At 37.2% G+C, this 22,825-nt stretch overlaps 1 protein-coding gene across 2 annotated transcripts in view; it reads right to left on the reverse strand.

The window, feature by feature from the left end:
* The window catches only part of LOC134670335 (putative inorganic phosphate cotransporter), a 71,104-nt gene that overhangs the window by 16,940 nt on the left and 31,339 nt on the right, over window positions 1-22,825 (reverse strand). The window contains exon 1 of one of the 2 annotated variants that reach the window (XM_063528138.1): window positions 918-1,206. The exons of the other annotated variant lie outside the window; for it this stretch is intronic. Coding sequence (XP_063384208.1) covers window positions 918-990 — 73 coding nt within the window. The 5' untranslated portion in view covers window positions 991-1,206. Of the gene's footprint in view, window positions 1-917; window positions 1,207-22,825 lie in introns of those variants that run through there. 2 annotated transcript variants of the gene reach the window in all.

Genomic DNA, 22,825 nt, shown 5'->3' on the forward strand with positions numbered 1-22,825 from the left:
AGAAATTAACCATTGCAGTCAGTGCCGATTTAGCTTGGTTTGACTCTTTAATTCTGATGAAAAGTCGATGCCGAAATGGCTTGATTTTTTCTTATTGGGTCGAGTTCCGTCTTTTCACAGTTGGGTCAAAAAAAAAACTGTGTTCGCGTCTTTCCTGTAGACATACACAAGAGTTAAGGACTAGAGAGGAGAGAAAACTAGCGTGTTCGCGCGAACTGTACATTTTTCTCTCCTGTGGGCAATAGTTAACAGCTTGTGGGCATGTAAGTAATGATTGTATCATAGTTCTCTGAATAAAAGGAGGACCTTTTCACGTGGATAAGGGTTAAATAAGAAAATTAACCTTAATAGTCCTTAACTCTTGTGTATGTCTACAGGAAAGACGCGAACACAGTTTTGTTGTTGACCCATTTCCAAACTTTTTTTGGCACAGCTAGAAAACCACAGTTTTTTTAAGCCGAAGGACGTTCCCGTCACCATGGCAACGTGAGGACAGGGAACGAGCGCTTCTCTATACAAAAGTGGGGACTACTAATTTTAGAGTTTTAGTCATAGTGTCCTTTGATTTTATGGATTTTTTAATTATAATAAAAGGAGCTTTTAAACTATTGTAAAGGCATAGCTATGGTTAATAAATAATGATGTTACTATCACATTGTTATTGTTGCACATCACATTGTGTAAAACATTTTCTATAAGGTCAGGAAAATTGGGTCGTCCCCTTTCCTCTTAAATGGTTTGGTCCTATGTATTTTTTTATCTAGGAAAAACCCAGCGGGAATAACAGCTGTTCAGAAGATTTAAAATATCCATAATTTAGCAAAAAAAAACTTATAAGATGTAATAAGGTTCAATGTCAATATGTTACGAAATTAACGGATTCTTAATAAGAACAAGTTTCAAAAATTAACACTTACTTTGCTTTTTCGGCCTCTGATCCTCCAACCCCGCCTGCTCCCACACCAACACGTGTCCAGATTTCGACACCATTTTCAAAAAACAAAAAAAAAGGAAAACGCGAAAAATTTAATAAAAAGAAAACTTTCAAAAACTACAAAAAAAAAAGCTTTTAAAAACTACCAACGTTACCTATGTATAGGTACGATCTACGTTACATTGCTAAGTGAGCCAAGTGAATTTTGGTAAAGTGACATTTTGGAGAAGTTGATGAATTGTTGATGGATTGTCAGTGTCACGGCCGGCGCGCGTTTCAGTGAGTTCAGGATAGACGGTGGCGAGGGGACGGCGGGGGAGGGGGGGCGGCGCACGCGCGGTTAGCATGCGGTGACGTCAGAGGGACTACTCTGGTGGATAATTGCAATCATCGAATAGGCTTTTCCGATTAGACTTAAGTCAAAACGTCAATGAAACTGTCATGGAGTCATATTTTTCTTACGTGAGCAAGATCATGATTCAGGATCTAAGGTTTTGAGGGCGTACAAAGGAAGTCCAGAAAAATGTAACTAGATTAGATTAGATTTGTTAGAAATAAACTTAATATTTTCGACATCTTTAGGTCTCAAGCTTGAACATTAATAACAAATCTTAATCACTTCTAGGTTGAATACCTTAGGTGTCCATGACAGTGATTTCCAATCCACTGTGTAATCTATGTATGTATCTTTACATAATGACCGGTTTTCATTTCTATTAAGTGTTTCTGATATCTCTATAACTGTTAACACATTCACTGGCAACGTCTTCGTAGCGCTACGCTCGTAGCCGATCCCAGCGTTTTCCCGTTTCGTAGAGGAAAGCGACTACAAACTGAGAACCCGCTTAGCGGATTCCCGGCACTCAATGTGTTAAAAAACACACGGCCCAATTCGAACTTTAAGATACGTCAGTTAATAGATCTAGAAACGATATGGATTAGATATGTCAGTGTCAAATGTGACGTTTCTTCAAACGATTCCTGGATCGAAACGATATCGCATCCGCGCACTATCCATCAGAATAGGCGCCATTTTTTATAGTGACTCGAGTAGGAAATACCATGAAACATCTAACTATCAAGTGATACAGTTAAGTGGATCGCGACCACAAAACCAATATGTACTTAAATTTGCCGTGCGACCACTTAAAAAAAACAAATAAAAATATATTAGTAGGTAGATATGATTGAAATTATTTTTTCATTAAAATTTTTTGCGATTAGATATTTGTAGGAAAAATAAGGACATTTATATTTATTACGTATCTAACCACACCACATTCTTAGCGCAGGTATATTTTTTTACAATTTTAATGCCTAGAATTTACGCCGAACTATAATTAAAGTCAGTAATAATTATATAATTAAATTACCTACTAAAAATATATGTACCTACCTATATCAGATAGTCTTAATATAATAAGTATCATCAAAAAAGCGGTTAGTTTTTATATGTGAAATTTTACAAGACAGGAAACAGATATTTCAAAACCAAATAAAGGCTGTATAATAGAGATTTAATATTAGAAATAGTGAAATTTGTTTCGTAAACAAAATCGTAAAATCTCAATTGTTATGTAGTATATTATTTTTATTTATCCACATAACTCTTGTGAAATCAAAATAGGTAATACAGTCTATAATTAACTTAACCTTTTAACGAAATATAAGTAAAATGCAATCTTAACATACAGAAACTCTTATAAAAATTAGCATTAAAGTACTTTCTGAAAAAATACCTTCAAAGGTGCTAATAGCTAATTGTTGTAAATAAATTAATGATCTAAAGAATCTTTAAATTCCGCGCCATCTATAATTTATACGTTCAACTGAAACGAGTGGAAGCTTCGTCTATTACGAGCAGAAATGATGGTACATTCGTTTTATCATGTTGTTAAGAGATGGCGCTAGGATTTGTATGCAACTTCTTGATATTTTAGGGAAATAATAAATAAAATGTACGCCAAGCTCGGAAAGAATATTCATAAAATGTTACCTATATTATGTTACCTACAAGTTTATTTAAACTAATGTTAAGGGGCCCACTGATTATTAACAGTCCGCCGGACGGTATCGGCCTGTCAGTTGTTCGGAACTGTCAAAATTTTGTTCTAACTGACAGGCCGATACCGTCCGGTGGACTATTAATCAGTGGGCCCCTTTAGATATAAGTAGATAATTTGTATTCGGAATCATAATGAAAACCAAATATAGTAGTAGTAGTAATAATAATAACTATATAATAATTTAACCCATTATTATATTACTGCTATGCAATATTATATATTATCTATAAATTCTATGATCTATGAAAATTGCCACATAAAAAACCTACAATGTAAAGTTTATGTGAACGATGCTAAATAGGAAGACCGATTAAAACATTGTTAAGGGTGCTTATGTGCTATTCCAGTAATCTCCATTTCGGCAATTCCGCAATGATAATTTTCAGCGTTTTGGTTATTATAATATCTCCTTCTTCCTCGCGTTATCCCGGCATTTCGCCACGGCTCATGAGAGCTTGGGGTCCGCTTGGCAACTAATCCCATTATTTGACGTAGGCACTAGTTTTTACGAAAGCAACTGCCATCTGACCTTCCAACCCAGAGGGTAAACTAGGCCTTGTTGGGATTAGTCCGGTTTCCTCACGATGTTTTCCTTCACCGAAAAGCGACTGGTAAATATCAAATGATATTTCGTACATAAGTTTCGAAAAACTCATTGGTACGAGCCGGGGTTTGAACCCGCGACCTCCAGATTGCAAGTCGCACGTTCTCACCGCTAGGCCACCAGCGCTTCTCAGCGCGTTTTGGTTATTCTTATTATAATATGTATTCATAAAATGCAATTGCATGCACATATTAAAAATGTTATATTCCGTTGATAAATCATTCTGCGACCTCAGAGATGTGCAATAAATTTATATGCATGTCTAGGTCATGAATAAATTATGGCATTGTCCTGCAAGTGCAAATAAATTGCACCTGAGGAAAGGAGTAGGTAAATTACGACATACTTTGCAATAATTTGCTGTTTTAAATATTGCGTTGAATAAAACACAACAGGTGACAATCACTCATGCCTCTTACGTCGCTATTGAACCGTGTTAAATTGGAAAATATGGGACAGAGGGCCTACCGCGAACTACGTTCGGCGTGTTGCCTCCCTGTCACACTAACGTACGAATTTACAAGTGCGACAGAGAGGCAACACGTCGAATGTGGTTCGCGGTAGGCTCTCTGGTTACAATTTCTTTCAAAACAAGTGACGTTTTGATTGTAATGTAATTCTATGGAGTCGCAGCGACTTATTTTACAGTCTGTCGATTATGTTAATTCTTTCATGGGCCTTCGATTAGTAGAATAGAGTTCCTTTAATTTTGATCCTCTCTTAACTTTTTAATCATATTGTGATGTTCTCGTGTGTTTCCATAAGAAACTAACAAAAGAAGCTGCCATAAATACAAATTTCCTTAAGCCTCTTTAATCTGTTTACAGACAGGGCCACACAATTTTATTGCAATACTCTCACTGGCTCACTGCAAACATTAGGCACGTGACTGTTAAATAGGAATTTGGACTGTCTCATTCATTATACAAATACGGTTAGCATTAACGTGTTGTAAATGACTATACGAGTACGTATTTGCACAAGTGTAAGGGATAAACACAGACACTTGGCAATATTTGCTAAAGGATGAGCGTAGGCATGTTTTGTTCGTGATAGTCTTGGATTTTCTTTACAATAAAACAAAAGATTCATATTAATGTAACAAATTAATTAACACATGATATGCACTTGATGCAAATTAATTTGATATTATACCGGGTGTGGCCTGTAACTAGGGTTGCCAGATGGTCGGGATTTGGCGGAATTTTCCCGATTTTTTGCATGTGTTCCCGATTCCCGACAAAGTGAAAATTGTCCCGAAAAATAGCTTTACGTTATAAAACAATTATTTCATGTTCCGAACTGTCGTCGTCCGAGCGAGCGACCCGCGTTGATAATTAGGTTTTTGTTTTTTGTTCAAGATCTCAAAGAGTTTATACTATTTTTTAACCGACTTCCAAATCCCAAAGGAGGAGGTTATCAATTCGGTTGTTTTTTTTTTTTTTTTTTTATGTTTGTTACTCCATATCTCCGTCATTACTGGACCTATTTAGAAAATTATTTTTTTGATTGTATGTATATGCATACAGATTGGTCCCGTTTTTGTCAAAATCCAGTTCTGATGATGGGATCCATGAGGAATCGACGGAACTCCTCAAATCTTAAAGGCATACATATGGTGATTTTTGTGTTTTTATCAACAAATCAAGCATATACATTCAAAAACGTGACATTTGATGAAGTGGAACTGCTGATGATGATCAGAACGGAACTCTTCAACGACGCATAGTTCACCTTTGGCGATTTGTCCTCTTCGTTATGTTTGTTAAGCAAGTTAAGTTTTTAAGCCACAATTTTATCAAGCTTGAGTTCTGATGATGGGATCCATGAGAAATCGAGGGAACTCCTCAAATTTTAAAGGCATGCGTATAGAGATTTTTGTATTTTCATCAGAAAATCAAGCATTTTCATTAAAAACTGTCGCATTTGATGAAGTGGAACTGCTGATGATGATCAGAACGGAACTCTTCAACGACGCATAGTTCACGTTTGGCGATTTGTCCTCTTCGTTATGTTTGTTAAGCAAGTTTAGTTTTTAAGCCACATTTCTATCAAGCTCGAGTTCTGATGATGGGATCCATAAGGAATCGAGGGAACTCCTCAAATCTTAAAGGCATACGTATAGAATTTTTTGTATTTTCATCATAAAATCAAGCATTTACATTAAAAACTGTCGCATTTGATGAAGTGGAACTGCTGATGATGATCAGAACAGAACTCTTCCCGGACCCGGACTCGGACCCGGACCCGGACTTGGACCGGGACTCGGACCCGGACTCTGACTCAGAGACCCGGACCTTGACCCGGAAAACCACCTAAACCTACCTAAACTAAATAAACCACTATGATTACCTACCATAAAATGTGGGTATGATGATGCCAAACCCCTCCCGCTCAAACTCCCGTACACCGCACCGCATGCGCCGTTAAGTGGGTTAGGTTAGGTTTGAACTGCGATCCTCACAGAACCGAACAAAAGTGGGTTAGGTTTGGTTAGAACTGCGAGTCTTACAGAAACGAAATGCTACTAGAAAAGTGGGTTTGATTAGGTTCGAACTGCGATCCTCACAGAACCGAACTGCTATCAGAGAAGTGGGTTAGGTTAGGCTAGATAACTACGACCCTTACGGAAACGAAATGCTACTAGAAAGTAGGTACTGGTTTTACCTCCTTTTCTACATAGTGCACCATCTACCATAATCTTTCACCGGGCCCCATAGAAGTCGGTTTTTTTTTCTTAAAAATTATTATATAAAAACGTCTATGGGCAGAGCAGCAGACGTAATGCTAATAATGTAAAATATTTGTTTTTAATACAATTACTTTAATTTGAATGTTCTTTTTCCGACTTTAGTCCCAAAATTCCGATTTTTTTTTTCCAATAATAGCGCCTTTCGATCTGACAACCCTACCTGTAACACGAGCAAATAATTAAAATATTGTATTCCTCAAACGGTGACACTTTTGTTCTACAACTTTTAAAAATTATGAAGTATTTATATAGACTCCTTATTTTTCATACTAAATAAATATTATCTTCAATGGACGCCATCGCCACGCCATATCATTGTGATTGACGTTGCTTGTCACGCCTTAAACATAACAAAATTCGCAATACATTGCGTCTCAGGATAAACTTTCAGGTGTATTCAATAAGTATAAAATAAGATTTAGGTAGGTATATAATAATGTTGAATTTTAAAAACTGCATCCTACAATTTCGGTGGGTAATAGTTAAAGAGTCTTTAAGAGGTTCCTAATCTTTCCAAATTGTTATACCACTGACCTATCTGGAAAAAAGAAGTAAGAAGTTTTAAAGTATGCCAATTGAGTTTTTGACTTTAGAGGATATTATAGTTCGTTTTTTTTAGCATTAGAAAGAACTTGCAAGAAGGTAACCGATCTTGACATGTCTTTTAATTGAAAAACGTTTTTTAAAATTCAAAAACTATTACTTATGAAAGCAGAAGAATATAACTGATCGTATTAGATTCATAATTGTTACATATTTGCCGTAACTTATTTTTAAAATGTATTTTTCAATTAAAAGTCACATCAAGATTGTTTACCTAATTTCTAATGCTAAAAAAAACGAACTATAATACCCTACATAGAAAGGTATTAATAGTAACCTACATACTCAAGTATAAGGATTACACATACATGCAAATAAATAAAAACACTTAATTTTTTTAAGCTATCCACAATGGACCATGAAAAAGGCCCGGTTCTTAAGCATGCCTACTTTCATAATTTTATACTTTTGTAAGTGTACATGGGTTAAAATTTTGCGTCCATGTTCGCTAGTACCACAGAAAAAATTAAACATAAGAAAATAACAATAAATGGGCCTTCTTTGGTGCAGGTAGGTACCTTATGTTATCTGAGACTTGGCCCTATGTGCCCTACTTTCTTCACAGGCCCTAATCATTAATCAATGTTCGGTCAAATACGTCCACGCACTATATCGCAACTTTAATAAGATCACGTACTTGTAAGTTAATGACGCAAATTGTTTTCGTAACCAAATAGATATTTTATTGTTGACATACAGTGGTTTTTTAAACATTTAAATTATACACGGAAAAAATAACTGCATTCCCGTTGCCAGGGAGGTTTTCGGATTATACTGAGCAACTTTTACTATGAGACCAACCGCGAAATCGCGAAAAGAAAATTTACCCTCCCATAGGAAATGGACCAGCCAAAATGTATGAAACAGCCAAATTTTTTGGCGGTTTCGGGGTTGGCCCCATAGTAAAAGTTGCTCAGTATAATCCTAAAACCTCCCCGGCAACGGCAATGCAGTTATCTTTAGCCACCCTGTATACTTGCAAATTCGTCAAATTTTGACGCAGATAGTAAGGACAGTGCTTATTTATCATATTTAATACATAAAAACTCGTTATACATTATGGGTATTTTCTGGGCTATGTTCATAGTTCTACCAAGTTATGCACCAAGCTTGGTGCTGGTGTGAAATAATTATTTTTTAAATAAGTTAACAGATTTATCATAACAAAATCCTATTTTCCAGATTCTGATTTCCGTTTTGTCTTTGGTTATACATTGTGTTGAACAGCATCAAAGATATGTTAACATTTTTCACCTTATCACAAAAGAGTAAGGTGCAAAATTGTTAACTTATCTTTGACGTGGACTGTACTGCTAATCTGTATCTATAGGTACGGATATATCCGTATTATCTGAATAGGTTGGCTTGATTGAATAATGGCCACACTGAGACCGCGTTTGGTTGCCGCCGGAAGTACACGCCTTAGGTACACACACGCACACACAAACATACACAGTTACCTGACGATGACTGTTTGTTACAAGAAAAAAGAATAAGTAGAAGTTTTGTATATAAAACTAATTGCTCTAATTTCTACATTACAATTTCTAGCAACAGAAACTAGTGCCAGACATATATGTCACATGAATTTCCATATCATATTTCATGTTATTAAATTTCACAACACCGTTTCAAAATGAGAGCGTAAAGGGGCCCACAGATTACCAGTTCGCCGGACGATATCAGCCTGTCAGTTGTTCGGAGCTGTCAAATTTTGACAGGCCCATATCGTTCGGCGAACTGGTAATCTGTGGGCCACTTAACTTCGATAGTATCGCGGCAGCTAGGATCGTGTAGCTCTTAAGCCATTCTGGTATATAATACTGTTTACACACTTTCATTTTCATCGGCGTAAGAAAGTTTTTCGTTTACACGTAAAATTTAGAAACACGAAAGAGAAGTGCGACTAATGTTTTGTGTATCGTTACGAATGTGTAGTCCGACAAAAAATTGTAGAAAATTTTTGAGGGTGCCACTTCATACGTAACTGTCACATATTGACGTAAAATGCTTAAACATGGGCATGGCAACAATTTAGAATAGATTGTTTTTAGTTCTATTTTATTTTTCTCTTTCTATCGCACTATACCAATACTCGCATAATAGCAGGATTCGCATAATCGCACATCGTACTTATATTTATAACGTGGATCAAAAGAAATTATCAAAATTTTTAATGAACCCTTTAATAATAGAATATAGGGCATTATTCCACAAAGCTTTAGAAAGAGTAGAGTCTTATCAAACTGCACAACGGGACTTAATCGCGTATTTAAGTTTTAAGATTTACCTCCGACAACAATCGTCAGGTCAACAAGTCTGCGGTGGCTGAGCATTTGCTGGAGTCAGGACCAAACCACTGGATTGAGCTGCATAACCCTAAAATCCTCTCCACGGATCGCCATTTCTACAGTAGAAAAGTGCGGGAAGCCATTGAAATCAAAAAACATTGCAATTTTAATCGGGACGAGGGTTTTAAGATCTCATCCACATGGAATCCAGTCATTAGTAAATGTAAGCGGAAACGAATATCGACAGTCGATAAATCGAATATCGTTAGTGTTGTGTGTCGACAGAGTGACATCCCTAGTGCGCAAAACGTTCAAACTGATAAACAAGACCAAGTGCGGGTAGTTCGAAAAACTCGCGCGGCTAGAAGATGTTGATGTCAACTTGAGCCAGTCTTCTCCGAGACCACGGGGACAACGCCGTCCTCGAAACGTCGGAGGTAAATCTTAAAACTTAAATACGCGATTAAGTCCCGTTGTGCAGTTTGATAATGTTTAATAATCGTGAAAGTTTAAATCAGTGAAGAGTAGAGTCTGTGCAGAAAGAGAAGAGTCGTGGACTCGTGGAATGTATGGGGCCCAATACATCCCACGACTCTTCTCTTTCCGAACAGAGGGGCTACCGCGAAAACGGAAAATCGCAAATTGCCCTTTCTCTTTTACTCCAATGAAGGCGTTATAAGAGTGACAGAGAAAAATGCCCGCAATTTGCCAACTTCGATTTTCGCGGTTATAGCCCAGACTCTATACAGTATATCAGGGACAAGTGGCGCACTGGAGACCGATTCAGCATTTAGCAACTTGTTATGGTTATGACATGAACTGTTATAGTAAAAGTAATAGTGTAGATAAACACAGATTGAGATGATTATGATAATAACGACGAGTTCAGGATATTGAATTTAGAGAACAACGAGCATTATATATATCGTTACACGCAAATCAAAACTTTAACACCGTTATTTTTTAGATTTGACTTTCCCTCCTTTTGCTTAGCTCTACTTGATTCACTGTATTTTCTGTACCCTATTATTTTCTTTTATGTGATGTGCAATATAGAGTGTTTGTATTTGTACCTATTCCTGTGTTTTAAATTTCTTTTACAAACACTTACAAAAAGAAATCGTAGCCCCAGACAGGGCTTGACATCGCAATACATTTTAAATACATATATAATTTAGATAACATTACACCATGTATATTTACCTTAAATTATCAGGAAGAAAACAAACACCAAATAATGCAGGGGCGTACGTCAAGACAGTTCACTTTTTATTTTATATCGTACTACGTTTAAATTAAGGTTGAGATTTGAACGCACTTTTTCGACTTAGGCCGTTCTTTAATTACATTAAGGGCAATCCCAACTTTCGGCTTTTTGGAAATGAATTGAAACTGTGTTTTCGGTGTTTTATGACTAGGCTTTGCGGTGATGGGCAAATATTATTTCATAGTATTTGATAACGATTAAAAAAGACACGATTTCCTGATTTTATTAGGACTTAGGGCGGGCGATTTGTGGTTTCATATTTTTACTAAAAATAAATAATCAAAATCAAAAAATATTTATTGTATTTTACGAGTATGGTTGAGCCTCTAGTGTTGAAAAGGTTTAAATCACATTTTAACTTTTATTTCTCTTCAAAACACTTCTTAGGTACTTTCTAAATAACGAACACAAAATTATTCGAACAGGTCTTCCAATTTAGGAGACATCCATTAATTACGAGTAGGTACATCACACAAAATTTCGATTTTTAGACCCCCCCCCCCCCCTTGTCACACTTTTTTTATAAATTTAATTAAAAAAATTTTTGAGGGTGCCACTTCATACGTAACTGTCACATATTGACGTAAAATGCTTAAACATGGGCATGGCAACAATTTAGAATAGATTGTTTTTAGTTCTATTTTATTTTTCTCTTTCTATCGCACTATACCAATACTCGCATAATAGCAGGATTCGCATAATCGCACATCGTACTTATATTTATAACGTGGATCAAAAGAAATTATCCAAATTTTTAATGAACCCTTTAATAATAGAATATAGGGCATTATTCCACAAAGCTTTAGAAAGAGTAGAGTCTGTGCAGAAAGAGAAGAGTCGTGGACTCGTGGAATGTATGGGGCCCAATACTTCCCACGACTCTTCTCTTTCCGAACAGAGGGGCTACCGCGAAAACGGAAAATCGCAAATTGCCCTTTCTCTTTTACTCCAATGAAGGCGTTATAAGAGTGACAGAGAAAAATGCCCGCAATTTGCGAACTTCGATTTTCGCGGTTATAGCCCAGACTCTATACAGTATATCAGGGACAAGTGGCGCACTGGAGACCGATTCAGCATTTAGCAACTTGTTATGGTTATGATATAATTAAATTAAGCGGATTAAGGTGGATCATTACTAACCTAAAGTTAAGACCTGTAACTAACCCTTTTTCTGCAAATAAATATGAATATGAATATGAACTGTTATAGTAAAAGTAATAGTGTAGATAAACACAGATTGAGATGATTATGATAATAACGACGAGTTCAGGATATTGAATTTAGAGAACAACGAGCATTATATATATCGTTACACGCAAATCAAAACTTTAACACCGTTATTTTTTAGATTTGACTTTCCCTCCTTTTGCTTAGCTCTACTTGATTCACTGTATTTTCTGTACCCTATTATTTTCTTTTATGTGATGTGCAATATAGAGTGTTTGTATTTGTACCTATTCCTGTGTTTTAAATTTCTTTTACAAACACTTACAAAAAGAAATCGTAGCCCCAGACAGGGCTTGACATCGCAATACATTTTAAATACATATATAATTTAGATAACATTACACCATGTATATTTACCTTAAATTATCAGGAAGAAAACAAACACCAAATAATGCAGGGGCGTACGTCAAGACAGTTCACTTTTTATTTTATATCGTACTACGTTTAAATTAAGGTTGAGATTTGAACGCACTTTTTCGACTTAGGCCGTTCTTTAATTACATTAAGGGCAATCCCAACTTTCGGCTTTTTGGAAATGAATTGAAACTGTGTTTTCGGTGTTTTATGACTAGGCTTTGCGGTGATGGGCAAATATTATTTCATAGTATTTGATAACGATTAAAAAAGACACGATTTCCTGATTTTATTAGGACTTAGGGCGGGCGATTTGTGGTTTCATATTTTTACTAAAAATAAATAATCAAAATCAAAAAATATTTATTGTATTTTACGAGTATGGTTGAGCCTCTAGTGTTGAAAAGGTTTAAATCACATTTTAACTTTTATTTCTCTTCAAAACACTTCTTAGGTACTTTCTAAATAACGAACACAAAATTATTCGAACAGGTCTTCCAATTTAGGAGACATCCATTAATTACGAGTAGGTACATCACACAAAATTTCGATTTTTAGACCCCCCCCCCCCTTGTCACACTTTTTTTATAAGAAATGCTTTACTACGTCAGCTTTTCACCATAACAGAGTCGCTATATAAATTAAAATTTTACCAAAAACAATTTTCTCTCAATAAACTTTCTATTTTACTTTTGCGATTTTTTTGATTTTCCGACACCTATTAAAACCAGACAATTAGAAGGCTGCGTCGCTACAACAATGAACAAATTACCTACTGATCTAGTACAGTCGCCATCAGATATATCGGAGCGGCCAAGGTGCTCACAAATATCTGAACACGCCTCTATTTTCAAGGCGCTAAAGTGCGTGTTCAGATATTTTTGACCACCTCGGCAGCTCCGATATATATGATGGCGATTGTAGTAAAGTAGTAAACATCGTACGTGACCGGTAATTTTCATTTACATCGGCAAAATTGCTGCTTCACTCCACTCCAATAGTTCAGCCTAGGTGTCTTTACTCGCTGTTCAAAAACCTACCATAAATCAATAGCGATAAAGTTGAAATCAGCTAGACTTAAGTCAATCAATGTCATTGCCACGACCTTGCACCTAGAATCGTCTCACGGTGAATGAGTCACAGAGCCAGATTCAGATTAACAACTTGTTGCGGTTTTATTTATTTTGATACGACATAAGAATAAGAATAATATTTATTTGAAAAGATCGCTCTTTGTTTCATGCGAAATGAACTGAAAGTCGTGTGTGGGATACACGCCAATCAATAAAGGGGCCCACTGATTAACAGTCCGCCGGACGGTATCGGCCTGTCAGTTGTTCGGAACTGTCAAAATTTTGTTCTAACTAACATGCCGATACCGTCCGGCGGACTGTTAATCAGTGGGCCTTTTAGGCGATCGTCAAAATCGTATCAAAACCACTACAAAATCATAACAAATCGTTAGTTTAGAATTGACCTCACACATACAGAAGGGATTTCGCGCGTTGAATACTAAAATGGCCGATTAAGGCACTGGTCCCACCGCGAGCTAGTAAGCTATGAGCTATCGGCTATAAACACGAACAAAAGATAAGCACTCCCGTGTAAATATAAGTTTTTGGCAAAAATTTCATTTTTGGTACAAGGTTTTATCGCTGACTGTACTTTTCTTACGACAGACAACGAATACTCATCGAGACAATTCTAAAAACCCCTAACACAATTAGGTTGCGTTGTTTCATCACAGAGTTCCTATGGCCATCTCCTGTCTCCATCATCAGATCAGTTCGACAGTACCATATTATTGTATTGTCACCAGAACTACATACAGCTGCCAATTTTCATGACGCTACGATCCTTGGAAGATGGTTAAATTAGCTACCTTAGATTCCATTACATAGTTACATACAGGTCGAGAGTTCATGGCCACCTCCTGTCTCCATCATCAGATCAGTTCGACAGTACCATATTATTGTATTGTCATCAAAACTACATACAGCTGCCAATTTTCATGACGTTACGATCCTTGGAAGATGGCTAAATTAGTTACCTTAGATTCCATTACATAGTTAGTTACATACAGGTCAACCTAATAAAAGCTTGTTAAAAAGAGACACGGCGATATTTATAGCTCACCGCTGGGCGAGTAACTATAAATATCGCCGTGTCTCTTTTATTTACACGGGAAATTTATCTTTTGTTCGTGTTTATAGCCGATAGCTCATAGCTTACTAGCTCGCGGTGGGACCAGTGCCTAACTCGAAAAACGCCGCGTTTGAAATGTTAAATAGGCGCAATACTTGTTTGCTTTCAAATTAATGTGTTTTTGGAAACTTTTCGTCCTTGGTATTTCTTTAAATCTGTTTTAAAACTTTTTGTTTGTACGTTATATTTAAGTCATCAGAAGAAACTGTTATCGTATAGTTTCCATAAAATACAGGGTTATTAGGGTTATTAAGAGGGATGAATATGTAGGTCATACCATAGAAAACATTGCCGTGTAATTCGTTGAAGTGTATGAGACAGCAGATTGTAGGGTATCCAGGGTTGGCCCTATAGTAAATGTTCTTCAATGTGACCTTTCACCCTTCAGGGTCAGACATAACAAAATCAATAAAATCATCTCTATAGACTCCTAAATACTCCTAATACATTTCGTACCTGGTACTATAATAAACTACATACTTATATATTACGTTTGAAAAACCGCGTGCGTGAATAAAATATAAAATATCATTAGGTCATTGACACTCAGTTTTATTTTAACTTTTCACACAGCATAAAAAAGTCCCTATTTACTGAATTTCCTGAACAGTCATACACAGCCTTTTAAGAACAATAACGATCTACCTACAATAAAATATATAATTTAATTCCAAAATGACGTATCTGACGTGCTTATCTTTAGAGATAAGACGTTTTGTTAGAAGCAGTAGTTTTTATTACCGCAATGTTAATTAGCAGTCGGATCACGTACTTTCTATAGGTATTGTATGCTGACTCAGGTGTAAGCTAGACATTTTCAACGACTCTCGAAAAGAGGAAATCTTCAATTCCATTGTTTTTAGGGTTCCGTACCCAAAGGGTAAAACGGGACCCTATTACTAAGACTTCGTTGTCCGTCCGTCTGTCCGTCTGTCCGTCCGTCCGTCCGTCCGTCTGTCTGTCACCAGACTGTATCTTACGAACTGTGATAGCTTGACAGTTGAAATTTTCACAGATGATGTATTTCTGTTGCCGCTATAACAACAAATACTAATAAAAACAGAATAAAATGAAGATTTAAGTGGGGCTCCCATACAGCAAACGTGATTTTTGACCAAAGTTAAGCAACGTCGGGCGTGGTCAGTACTTGGATGGGTGACCGTTTTCTTTTTGCATTTTGTTCCGTTTTTTTTTTCTTTATGGTACGGAACCCTTCGTGCGCGAGTCCGACTCGCACTTGCCCGGTTTTTTGTGTTACATTTTGCTTTTAACCTTGATTGCTTTAATCAGTCATCTTCTCAACAAACCTATTTTAATAAGTTATTTTTTTCGTGGTAAGTTCATTGACCTATATTCCAACGTTACTCTCAATCGGAAACCAAGAGGATAAATTTAAACTCGGCCAATAAAAAACAAACAACAACAAAATCGATCTGTTTATAAGATTTATTTATAACTATGTGATGAAACAATTAAAAATATGCCACCTAACGCTACCTTTTAAAGTTGTACAAAAATTATTGGGTAAACAAGATTTTTAAGATATCGTGAGTTTAGAATATTGTTGGGGCAGTCATTTATTATTATTTGTGCTGCGTACACCCGGACCAAGGTGCCCCATTGCGTGGATATATTAATTATCTCCATTGAGAGCCAGAATTAGGCACCTAACTGCCTAATCTGTGGTTCAAGACCGACACGCTACGCTGACCGAAATTTAAGGCCTGGATTCTGATTGTAACTACATGTAATTAGGCCGGTCATATCGAACATTAAATTCCCAAGCTAACGGCTAGTTCTGATTTTTTAATATGTTGTTAGGATCACTACCAGCATTGTAAATCCAAGTTTGCAGCTTCGAAAGACCTGTGCTAATTTTGCACCACTCAAAAAACCGCGAAATTTTCGTACTTTTTTTGGTATTCTCTATATAAATCCTAAACTATGCATTTTTTATCAAAAAGGTCTATGAACTAACTAAAGTTAACTAAAATTGCTACAATTTGAAACTAAAATCAACTTTGTAAGTTCAATACTTACCGAGATACCGCTCTGCAAAAATGGGCAATTTTATCCAGTATAGTGAAATTTCAACATTCGGGCAATTTTCGACCCCGAAATCAGAAAAAAATACTTATTTTACGGGTAATTTAATAAAACGATGTTGTAGCAAATGTAATTACCTTTAATATTCAGCAAACAATGATATCGCTTGACTGTAGGTACCGTTTACTCACTAAGCTTAAAAATCCAAAAAGTGGGAAAACTGCATTTTTCGCAAATTTGCTCTGTTTACCTAGTTCTCACAATGGTTTGAGGGTAGTATGAATTATAAATATTTATTAAACATATTTAAAAGGTATCAAAAATAACATTTAGTTAGAGCTGTTCATTTTGAGATAATTCAGTCTAAAAAATAGGCATATCGACGTCGTCTTCAATTTCTTCTGCGATCTGAAGCTTGGCGACGTTGTGACAAGAGACACCGGAGCAAAATTTGCATAACTCTGAGCATTTAAGGCCTGCTGCTTTTATGCAGGTACAGCCGCCTCCGCTACAGCCTGTTTTGTACCCGCAAAATTTCAAAAGGAAGGGAGGTGCCACTACTTCACTCGTAATTTTTATTGGAATGAGAATGATGATGTTTGGTCTTTTCCCATCCCCATTGAGTTGCATCGTTTTCCACCCCCAACCACTTCTGAATTTGGTGGTAAGTTCGGTAAGCATGGAATGATGCACCATCTTCCGTTGGAGGTAAAGGGGCCAAGTCAACCTTAGCGAAGGCGGCTGTTTTTATATTTTTTTTGTAGCGTATTCTATGGAGCATGGAGTGTATTTTTTGTGTAGTCCCCTCCATATAAAGCTACTAGGCATTTTGCTCCGGCATCTGCAATGGCTGGGTAGACTGCATTAGGTTGCAGGAATACTTCAGCTATGGTGATAAGCTCAACGTTCCTCTTAACGGCGCTCCACAGTTTGTTCCTCGCATGCCAGAAAAGGGCAGAGGTAGTGTCACACCCAGTGAAGGCGGGGAGAAACAACTCGAATCCTGGAGGAACTTCCAAATCTCCGCGATTAAATGAAGTTGAAGAATATTGTATGGGGCCAGAGTCACCACTGCCACTTTTGACGTACCCTGCAACGATATTCCTCACGGAGTTGTTACGGTGCCATATCACCTTGTGCAGTAAGAAACACCCATCTACCATAACAATCATGTCGGCTCCTACTGAGATGGTTTGAGGTAGCAAAGTGAAAGCTGAGTCGAACAACGAACCCTCTTCTGTGAACAATGCCGTGGGGGGTGGAGCTAACTAAGCAGAGCAAATATGTGAAAAAAGCAGTTTTCCCATTTTTTGGACTTTTAAGATTTGTGTGTAAACGGTATCTGGAACCAAAGGACTTCAAAACGCTACCCATGAGCTCCATCATCGGACACATGGATATGGTGGGAAAAGCTCTTGAGTAGTTCACGGAGTTTCTCTAGGGGGTAATTGCAAAAAAGATCCCTATGGGTCGAAGTGTATCCGCAAGGGCCCCCGAATACAATAAGATAAGATAAACGGTATGATCTAGAGACGTCGTTCTTTGCTTAAATTAAAGGTAGGGGAGACCGAGGGAGTTGTGACAGAGGAGAGTTGTGACATCGTAAATTTTTTGGAATCTATTAACTAGAAACTAGGTCGCAATAGCGAGCGCTTGTTAGTTCAAGTTACGAGGTAACAAACGCACACTGTTGCGACCTAGTTTCTAGTTAATAGATTCCAAAAAATCGACAATGTCACAACTCTCCTCTGTCACAACTGACCTCGGTCTCCCCTAATTACATTTTCTAGAACATCGTTTTATTATTTTAGCCGTAAAATGAGTATTTTCCCTGATTTCGGGGTCGAAAATAGAACAAATCTTAAAATTTCGCTATACTGGATAAAATTGGCCATTTTTGCAGAGCAGTATCTCGGTAAGTATTGAACTCACAGAATTGATTCTGGTCTTAAATTGTAGCAATTTTAGTTAACTTTAGTTTGTTCATAGACGTTTTTGGTAAAAAATGAATAGTTTAGGAGCTATAATGAGAATACCAAAATAAGTATGAAAATTTCGCGGTTTTTCGAATGGTGCAAAGTTAGCACAGGTCTTTCGAAGCTGCAAACTTGGATTAACAATGCTGGTAGTGATCCTAACAACATTTAAAAAAATCAGAACTAGCCGTTAGCTTGCGAATTTAGCAATTTTTTGTGTTAAATATGACCGGCCTAAATGGATTTGATCTGAATTTGTTTTGACATGATCTGACAGATCGTATCTATAACAAACTAAGATCAAATTAATAAGAGAGTTTTCATATTGTCCGATCTGATGTCGGCCTTAAGTAAGCCTGAAAGAAAGTAAAGATTTTTTTAAGTGCCTTTTTTGTTTATCATGTAGTTAATGTTTATGACTTGATGCTATGGGGACTCTCTATGGTGTTTTTCAAAAGGATACGCTGACAGGTGTCATCTCCATACAATTTATAACCTAAAAAAGGCAAATGACACATTTATTGAATTGACAATATTGACATCTGTCAGCGTCGTACCCTTCCAGTTCGAAAAATACTAAGTATAGCAGCTGAGGGTCTACCGCGAACCGCGTTCGACGTGTTGCATCTCTGTCGCACTTGTAAATTCGTAAGTAAGTTTGACAGGGAGGCAACACGACGAACGTGTTTTCCGGTAGCCCCTCTGTTTTTCTCCAAGGGTCATCCGATATATCGAATCAAACAATGTGAAAACGCTCTAAGGCCTTTAAAAGGTCAGATTCGGGATGATTAAAGTATCTATATAACGGGTTTATAGAACACCATCTACCTACGTCATAGAATACAATGGAAAATAACTAGATACTTAATTGAACTATTAGTGTCATAAACATAAACTTGTTCATCTCGTTGTTTGTTGTTCAGTTATGTTATTATTAAAATACCAGGATTATAACGTCTGTGATTACGTGTATTAAAATTAGATTTAATTGTTATTTATGTTTTTAAATCTATTTTGGCAATCTTGTTGACCTTCTTATAGTTATTCCACAGGTACAAGAAAAAAATATTTTGCCCGTTTTGACATTAATAACACGTCAAATTTATGTTTTATATTTATAACATCACGTTTTATTTTATAAAAACGAATTAAAAACAATAATTTATATCCATTCAGTTTAAATCGGGACTTAAATATTTGCCTAAAAAGGTTCTCACTGCACCCACCTTAACATTTTTCTGTTTGGCCCTATCGTTCACTGGTAGAGAATGCCATACTATTTGTACCTTTATTTAGTGTACAATAAAGTTTAAATAAATAATATAAGGAAAGAACGATATTTGTCGTAGCTGACCAGAATCGTCAAGCCGCCACACACTCTCATTTCGTAACTTTAGTGTTCAGGTCGAAACCTGAAAGAAATTGAACTGTTAAGGGGCGCAAAGATTTCCAGTGCGCCGGACGATATCAGCCTGTCAGTTTAAGGTGACAGTTCCGAACAACTGACAGGCTCATATCGTCTGGCGAACTGGTAATCTGTGGGCCCCTTTTAGTGTGTGACCTTTTGCGATTGACAAACTAATATCGTCAAGAGAACTAGTGGACCCCTTTAAACCAAGTAAATTATTATTTATACAGCTGATCATATGGTTCATACCTTTCATTGTTTTACTGTTTTGTTTATCTTAGCCAAATTTAGTGTACCACTGCTGGGCTACTCTAGAATTTTCTCTGGCATCCCACCACCATTTTCATTTTGAGCAGAGCTGTAGCAAATTTTCACTTACGGTCATTGTGTCTATTAACAACAATTGAATTTAAAATGTCAAGAATTCAATTAAGTCAATCGTTACCGGTTATCCATCTATCATATCTTTGACTCAGCACGTGTCAACCGTGCCATTGTGGTACCGAATAGCGGTACAATCGTCCTAGAATGTCACCTTCGTAGCACTATTGTCTTCTGTGGTACCGTAAAGCGTAATAAATAATAATATAGGCCGGCAAATAGGTATTAATGCGGTCGGTCCATAGTTGAATGGTGTACTAACAGAATAGCAACGTTCTTAACTGTATATGTCTGTCCATCAGTGGATCTTACGTCTATACCATAAGGTTTACCAAATGTCAGTTAACGGTGTGCACGGTACTACATACCTACAGTTTGCCGACTTACAAAGAGATTCAATTCAACAATACGAATGTATTATGCGAAATGAGGCCGTTTGCGAATTGAGTTTGGCGACAAAAATTAAATTCGAATTTAATTCACGATCTTATTTATAGAGTCATAGGAGCGTGGCACATATTTCTGCGGCCTTCGAAGAGCAACATATTATTGCAGGTGACTGTACATACACATTACCTATAATGAAACCGCCGAAGACAACCACGACTGAGTCATCTTACATAAAATTACGAAATGCTGATGTGAGGTATTGCCAATTGCAAGCCAGTATCATCAAGTCAAATCAACGTCTTCGATGAGATCTTCTGATTACATCTTGATAATTTGGCGTTGATTGTATGTCTGAAATCCCTGACGATTTTACGTTGAAGTACCTATATGATAATAAAATCTCATACAATAGAAATACAGTAGGTATAATAATCGTTAATTATGTGATTTAATACTGTCCAACTTATACAGGGTGGCTAAAAATAACTGCATTCCCGTTGCCAGGAAGATTTTGGGATTAAACTGAGCAACTTATAGTATGCGACCAACCCCGAACACGCGAAAAAATTATTTTGTAGGTTTTAACTAAATACTATGTAGTAGCAGGGAAGAAAATAAGCGTCATTGCATGATGTATCAAACCCATGACTTTTCCATGTAGCAATGCATTTTGAATTTTATTGTAAAAAAAGAGAGTTTTCTGAAAAAGATTCCACTATCTATAATAGCCTCTGGTGTGTAACAAATTGAAAATAACTCGAGTTTCGATTAATTAAATATATCTAAGAGAAAAACAGAGTCCCACTGATTAACAGTCCGCCGGACGGTATCAGCCTGTCAGTTAGAACAAAATTTTGACAGTTCCGAACAACTGACAGGCCGATACCGTCCGGCGGACTGTTAATCAGTGGGCCCCTTTATACTCAAAGGACTCGAATCTTAACCAACACTATAGGCACCTACACGAGCTAAAAAATAAATGCATTTCCGTTGCCAGGAAGGTTTTAGGATTATTCTGAGCAACTTCGGGGTTGGTCCCATAGTAAAAGTTGCTCAGTATAATCCCAAAATCACCCTGGTAACGGGAATGCACTTATTTTTTGGCCACCCTGTATATTCAGCAGATTGGATAAGCTGACACCCACGTACTTACATGATTCAATTCACATGGTCATGAGATGAGGCAAGTGGAAGATTGGAGCTGGTCTACTTATTATAAGGTATGGTCACGTTAAAGCCCTGTGCAGTGGTAGGCATAAATATCTCCTCGTAGTTACTTATGATCTGACATAGCTATAAATATAGGTATTTGTTGATATATTATATTGAAGATGTCCGTATTTCTTCTTAATGAACTAAAATTTATCAAGTCCATCTTATTAAAGTACCTACATTAAAGTGGGGTAAGAGGATCAAAAAAATTGTATAGTTTTCACTGGGCTTTTTTGATAATGTATTCTTCTAGCCCCGATAGTCCTTACTCTTATCTCACCCCACCCCGACCTTATCAAAACGTAACAAGAACACATTAGGAGTGTGAATCAGCGAAAGTGAATGCCTTACGCCACTCGTTTCTTAATTGACACTGTTTTGTGGACAGTGTTTTTTGGGCACTTTTTGTGATGTACGTCATTCAGTCAATTCTATTTATACGCTGTGATATAACAAAAGGGTGCCACAAAAAACATTGTGTACTATAATAATACGAGACAAAGGCCAAGTGCCAACATTGCAATTCAATTTTGGAGTCAGTTGCCATCTTGTGGGACTAAAAAGTAGGTATTTATAAAGGCCTACGCAAACCGGCGGAGCGCAGCGCAGATCACTTAAAATTATCAATGTATTTTCTTCCCTATTTCAATTACCTTCAGGTATAAATTTAAATGTTATGCGACCAACCTCGGAGCATAACGGAGGATTGTTACTCCGCGGCATCGAGGAGCACGCCAGAGAATATCGCGGCGGCATGCCGCGGTATCCCGCGGCATGCGCCGAGGCCTCCCGAGTGAGCCGGAGTAGCGCCGGGACGAAGGGGGAGAACTCGTGCATACTAGTCACTAATCCCTTGTGATAGAGTACACGCGGCGGCATGCCGCGGCATCCCCCGGCCTGCGCCGAAGTGCTCCGTGTTGCGCCGACCGCGAGCGCCGGACAGTACGGGCACTCGCGGTATGTCGGGGGATTTTACCTCGCTGGTGTGCGCTGTGCGGCGTAAATGCTCCTCGGTGATCTGCGCTACGCTCCGCTGGTTTGCGCTGGCCTTAAAGTTTCTAGGTATTTACCCCCTTATTCCCTTATTCCTTATAAGATGGACCGATCAA

This window comes from Cydia fagiglandana, chromosome 13 (assembly GCF_963556715.1).
Source record: "Cydia fagiglandana chromosome 13, ilCydFagi1.1, whole genome shotgun sequence".
NCBI classification, from domain to species: Eukaryota; Metazoa; Arthropoda; class Insecta; order Lepidoptera; family Tortricidae; genus Cydia; species Cydia fagiglandana.